Here is a 6,472-nt window from a genome sequence, read left to right as displayed (position 1 = left end):
CGTGCGCCACCCACATCCTCAGCCTTACCGGACGTGCGCACGTTAGCCGCGTCCCTAATCCAATGTAATTAAAAAATTAACAAAATTTAATTACAAAATTGGTTGTAGTCTTAGACTAGCTTACAACGTTACTCAATAAAATAAACATTACTACATATTTTGAAAATCTAACCGTTAAATTGTATGCTCTTTATACTTTTAATTAATATATATGTCAAAATTTATGTTAATCAGATATTATTTACTATATGATCTATAAGTTTATATTTTATGTATAATTTTAAATTACAAAAATTTAGAATTTGAACAATTTATTGATAACATAGTTATTAATATTTAATTTTCTAGAAATTTTACAAGCACTAATAATATAAGAAGAAGATGTCATCCAATAATGAATTTGTCAAAATTCACCCCAATAAAAAAAAATATTGAGTAAGGTTGTAGATTAAGACTGAAACTAATTTTGTAACTAAACTTTATTCTTAACAAATTAATCTCAATTTGGAAAACACAAAACAAGTAATTAATAACTAAGTACTTTTTTTTATCCTATAAAGTGTTTTCATTACTCTTAAAAAAAAAAACAACTGAGTTAGAGAGAGAAGATATATTATTAATGTTTCTCTCTCTCTCTCTCACAGAGTACTTACTGTAGCAGACCAAAATATCTTTTTTGCTAACTTGCGCCGCTCGCCGGTGATCTCTCTCTGATCTTCAAATCACCACCGTCGGTTTGACTGACATCTTACACTTTTTTTTTTCTTATGAATAAAGCTAACGTGCGCCGTTCACGGTGACTTTGGTTTCAATGGAGGTCTCGGATCGGAACTCTTAGAATCCAAAAAGTCTTTTAAGGTTGTGGAGGATTGGATTTCTAAATTTTTATTTGTTTGAAAAAGGAAATCTGAGAGTTCTTTTGTGGTTTTGGAGTAGAAGAAAGTTGAGTTCAGAGCTCTCAGAAGTGTTGAAAATGGAGTCTGGGGAGGTTAGTTTGAACAGAGAGGGTGGTGGTGGTGGCGGTGGGAATAGTAGTAAAGGAGGAGGAGGAGGAGATGCGTTTATAGATAGGAGCAAAGTGAGGATTTTGGTGTGTGATAACGATGCCAAGAGTTTGGAAGAGGTTTCCACTCTTCTTTTGAAATGTTCTTATCAGGGTATATACATATATTGCTTTTTTTTTTAAATTTTTAGTTGCTTTGATTTTTTGTTCTTGTTGAATTCTATGATTTGTTTTGATTTTTTTGTTTTTGTTGAAATCTATGGTTTGTTTGTTGACTATTTTTTTTTGGTTGTTGATGTGATTAGTTTGTTAATCGTTTGTTTGGAATTGTTGAATTGTGAATGAGAAATTTTAGTGTAGAGTAGAGATTGAACTATGTAATTTGCTGCTAGGATTTTGGTGTTTGAAGTAAAGCTAATAACTTTTTGTCTTTTATTATGTAATATTGAAATTAAAAGTGTTGTGTGTAATGTTGAATTATATGCTGATTTGGTTAGTGGAATTTATCAGCGAAGCGGGTTTCTTGAGCTGATAAGAGTTTGGAAATTTTTGTATTATTGGTGAAAACATGCTTGAACTATGTAATTTGATGCTAGGATTTAGGAGGTTGAGTTTACAATTAGGTATTATGTGAGAAGGGTAGTACTTTGAGTTAAAGCAAATAATTCTGTCTTTGATGTAATATTGTGTAGTAATGATATTGGATTTTATAAGGATAAACTGAATTTAACTAAGTCAAATGATTGTATTAGGCTCCGTTGATTTTTTGGCTTTCTTGGATATTGAATGATGAAAACTTTAAATATATAAAAGGATCAAATTCTATTTTGTGACTAAATTTACTTACTGACTATATTTATACTTAAGCTTTCACCTTGGATGCCCTTAGCTGTTTGTAGTTATTTGCTTTCACTCACGTTGGACTAAAGTGAGGTAACAACTTCAAATCTAATTAATAATTATGCTAGAAAACATTATGATGATCAGTGCAGAAACATGACAATGTGAGACAAGTTTTAGATGCTATTATTGGCTTCTTTGGAAGTTTGAATGAGTAGAACATAAGTAAAAGTGACTCCATAGAAACAAACAAGAAAGGATGATCTAATTTCCTCTTTTGTGTGATCTGTGTGCTTATGTATTATTTTTTACCCTTTTAAAATCAATCATTTCTTGATAGGAATTAGTTGGATGTTGGTCCAAGCTTGATGTTACTGATTGTCTAAATAAAAGCCAATGTAATTTAAGGAAGGCCTTAGTCTTATTTTGGAGCTTAAAGCTAATGGTGCTCAATGCATGGCTTTGCTTTTTGATAAGTTCATACCTAAACTCTCTCTGATCCTTGTTTCAAAGCAATCAATTGGAACTGGCCTAAGTAGGGAAAATTTCTGATAGAATTACCATCTCTTTTACGTATGTAGTATGCGATACTCCTATCATGACTGAGTTTTGTTTGCCTTCTTCATCTTCTAATGACATTCTCTATTTTGTTACATTTTGAAAGTGGAGATGGGTGACAGCTTTTAATTTCTTGCTTTGCAGTAACTTCAGTCAGGTCAGCTAGGCAGGTGATTGATGCACTGAATGCGGAGGGAGCTAATATAGATATCATACTTGCTGAACTTGACCTTCCTTTGGCCAAAGGCATGAAGTTGTTGAAGTACATAAACCGGGATAACGATTTACGACGCATTCCTGTGATCAGTAAGTTTTTCTTGTTACCACCACTGCCAAATTCGTAAGTAGCATAGTATATTTCTCTCTTCTGGGTAAAATATAGTCTGATCATTCTTATTTAATCTTGTTCGATTTGATAAGTGATGTCGGCACAAGATGAGGTCTCTGTTGTTGTTAAGTGCCTGAGGCTTGGAGCAGCAGACTATCTTGTAAAACCTTTACGCACCAATGAGTTATTAAACTTGTGGACACACGTGTGGAGAAGGCGGCGCATGGTTTGTTTTACCTGGCTTTCATGTTATGTTGAAATTCCTTTTCTGCCCCCACCACCCCCCCCCCCCCCCCCCCCCCCTTCCCCCCCTTTTTGTAAATAAATATCCACATAGATGCAACTATTAATAAATATTGGGAACTCATTCATATGAAGCAAATGTAAGGAAACAGGAGTGACCATATATGATGCAGAAAATGATATGCTTTTTAGACTATTATCATCTTTTTTATGAGCTGCTCATGCATTTTCTATTATCTTGGAAGAATTCATATCATTATTGATGTTTGCTCTTACATATGTGTGTCACCTTCCATATTCCATGGGCCACCTTCTTGTGTTACTTATCACCAGTGTGAGAGTTCCATTGATAGTTTATCTCTCCTTAGATCAATATTGAAATGTTCATTTTAATGCTTATGTTGGCAGCTTGGACTGGCTGAGAAGAACATCTTGAACTACGACTTTGATCTGGTGGCATCAGACCCTAGTGATGCTAATACAAACAGTACTATGTTCTCGGATGACACAGATGACAGGTCCCGTAGGAGCACTAATCCTGAGATGGGATTGTCAGTTCATCAAGAAGATGAGGTGAGTGTACTATAGCCTTGGAATTTGGTTGCTCAAAAATTAGAAGATCACCTCTTTGTTATGAATTAGTCGATTTGTGATTTGTGTAGACCCTTGGGCCCTTCATATGTTTAGTTATTTACTTTGAAAAGATGACTTTTAATGATATGTGTTTTTTGGTTCTACTGTTGGGCTTTGTTATCATTAGTTGGACACAGAATAGGCTAAAATGTTAAGCACTGCAAAAGAACACCCCCCACCCCCCCCAAAAAAAAGAATAAACACAAGTATATTCGTGGCTGTATTGCAAAGAACCTAATCTAGGAAGCACAGACAATTTTGTCCCCACTTGAGCCCTGATTTCAGTACATTGGCCTGCTTTAAACATGCACTTGACAAACTTGAAGGTATAGGCAACTATAGAGGGGAGTGAAGGGATCAGCAGTACAGCAAACTCAAAAATTGATGGGGGTAACATGTTCTCTGTATTTTAATCTTAATAACATTTTGCCATTCTATGTGTAATATACTAATATTAGACTACATATCCCAGAATGTAAAACCTACTTTAATTTTAGATCCCAAGTAGGGGACTAGAGAACAGACCACTAATTGAGACTCATCTTGTCCTCTTGAATGACCTGATATCTAACCAACTTTAGAGGAAAATTAAACATTTAAGTAAAATAGAACTAAGAAGTAAGTTAGTAGTTAGCACTCATACTTAGGAACAAACTAAAAGTGAAACTGGATTCGATGCAAGAGACTAATGCTCTGAAGTTAACTAAGAAAATAAGTTGCGCATACAAAATTAAAAAGTAATAAAGTTACACCATCATGGGGCAAAGACTGGTCTAGCACAATATACACTGAACTGTGGCCACAATTTCACCAAATGGCACCTCCTCCCCTTGTAAGAGCAAGGTTTTTTTTTTTTTTTGGGGGGGGGGGGGGGGGGGGGGGGGGATAACATTGGCATTTTCTGTGCTTAATATTTTCATTGTTTCTTTTTTCAGTCTTCTGCTGCTGCTGTAGAGCCTCCATACATTGAATTAGATGAATACCGGCCTGATGTGCCAAAAATTAGTGACCGACGAACTGGTGAGCCACTTGTTCAATTACTGCTTTACCAATATCATGTGCAGGTGTCTTAAAAGCATGAAAGATTTTTCATTGTGTTTTGTGTAGCATCTGAAAATATCAGTCTTGATATTGCCAATTAATACAAATGTGCTGTGTACATATATATACATGTCATGTATTCAGTATTTTTATACTTTACACTTTAATACATATTCATACACTCACATATATCTACATATATATAGTGTATATATGTGTAGACATACACACATACATACATGATATGTATAAAATTCTTTGGGTGATGTCTTGCAGGACAATTTTCATCTGGCCCAAAGAAAAGTGAACTAAAGATTGGTGAGTCTTCTTCTGCTTTCTTCACTTATGTCAAAACAAGCACACTACAAAAGAGCTCTCAAGGGGTTGCCAATGTCGAGGAAAATGTTGCTCAAGTGAGGACGAGAGAGAACCATCAAGCATGTGTTCAACAAGTGGTTAATGATACCCAAATAAATGACTCTGGAGAGGCATGGGAAAGCTATTCGCAAGGAGATGAATTTCCAAGCAGTAATAGTATGCCCGATTCTTTTTCAATAGAGAGGTCTTGCACCCCACCTGCATCAACGGAACTCTCACAGCAAAGGGATTTGAAGGATGAAAGGTTCTCTCAAGTGCTTTTGCACCCAAGAAATGAACATCAACTTGATGCTTCTGGCTTACCTGCCCAAGCTGCCTTTCCATATTGCATGTCAGGAGTTGTAAATCAAGTCATGATGCCATCAGCAGCACAATTGTATCAAAAGAACCTGCATGACCTGCAAAATCATTCCCCTAAAGCTATGATGTCACAGTACCATCATCTTCCACAATGCCCTCCACATGTTAATGGAATGGCACCATTCCCGTATTACCCTGTTAATATATGCTTACAACCTGGTCAAATGCCTGCTTCTCATTCTTGGCCATTTGGAAGTCCATCTTCCTCTGAAGTAAATTTGAATAAAGTTGACAGAAGAGAAGCAGCATTGATCAAGTTTAGGCAGAAAAGAAAGGAGCGATGTTTTGATAAGAAGATTAGATATGTTAATCGAAAACGACTTGCTGAAAGAAGGCCTCGTGTGCGGGGCCAGTTTGTGAGGAAGGTAAATGGTGTAAATGTGGATCTTAATGGGCACCCGACTTCTGTTGATTCTGATGAGGATGACGAAGAGGATGAGGAGAAGCATGCTTGAAAGTATTCCTCTCCTCACAATGATGCTTCAGGATATTAATGTGGTTGTGGGTTATTGAGGATCGTTTTGTCCCTTCAATGCGGTAATTTCCTTTAAAGTTAGAATTCTTGAAATTTCATGTATATTTAGTTGTTCCCTTACCAGATGCGTGAGAGCACTGAGAGGTGGTGATTTAGGCGAAATTATTCAATGTCCTCGGTGTATTCCACCTTTCTCTCTCATAACGATGGGTGCTGCGGGTCATGCACCATGAAATCGACATTTATGTGGGAGGGGGGTGTAATACACTTGGTGTATGAAATAATTTCTCGTGATGTAGATTTTCACTAAAAAAGCAGTCATCGCATATTTATACAAGGGATATATCACTATCAGAAACAGTCACAGGAGATATTTCACTATCAGTTTAGTGAACTGTCTTTTCTGTAGAATTATATAAGCAGTCATTGGTATTTCTTAATCTGAACAGGTTGAAGGTTTCACACTGAGGAAAAGATCCAGATCTGAATGATCCATTAACCCTAGGATTTTCTGCTGTCTTTCTTTCATTCAGGAGGCGTATCTGTATTCTTAAATGTGTCAATGAGGAATTGATTATGGTTTGAGAATGTTAAATGATCTTTCAACAGCTCG

At 36.0% G+C, this 6,472-nt stretch overlaps 1 protein-coding gene across 1 annotated transcript; it reads left to right on the top strand.

The window, feature by feature from the left end:
• The first annotated feature begins 583 nt into the window (after positions 1-583).
• On the top strand, positions 584-6,299 carry LOC126701414 (two-component response regulator-like APRR1). Its single transcript, XM_050399501.1, has 6 exons — positions 584-1,157; positions 2,546-2,707; positions 2,822-2,955; positions 3,381-3,545; positions 4,541-4,625; positions 4,923-6,299. Exons 1-6 carry the CDS (start codon positions 974-976, stop codon positions 5,837-5,839), a joined length of 1,647 nt encoding a protein of 548 aa, XP_050255458.1. The 5' UTR covers positions 584-973; the 3' UTR covers positions 5,840-6,299.
• The last annotated feature ends 173 nt before the right edge of the window (positions 6,300-6,472 follow it).

This window comes from Quercus robur, chromosome 10 (assembly GCF_932294415.1).
Source record: "Quercus robur chromosome 10, dhQueRobu3.1, whole genome shotgun sequence".
In the NCBI taxonomy this organism is placed as follows: domain Eukaryota; kingdom Viridiplantae; phylum Streptophyta; class Magnoliopsida; order Fagales; family Fagaceae; genus Quercus; species Quercus robur.
The sequence above is the reverse complement of the archived record's forward strand: the minus strand, read 5'-3'. Positions and strand labels throughout refer to the sequence as shown.

Bases quoted from the DNA above. Each gene is read 5' to 3' on its own strand.
- LOC126701414 (XM_050399501.1), top strand. From the start codon at position 974: ATGGAGTCTGGGGAGGTTAGTTTGAACAGAGAGGGTGGTGGTGGTGGC. The intron at 1,158-2,545 runs GTATATACATAT...CTTGCTTTGCAG, and splicing joins TTTGAAATGTTCTTATCAGG to TAACTTCAGTCAGGTCAGCT. The intron at 4,626-4,922 runs GTGAGCCACTTG...GATGTCTTGCAG, and splicing joins AATTAGTGACCGACGAACTG to GACAATTTTCATCTGGCCCA.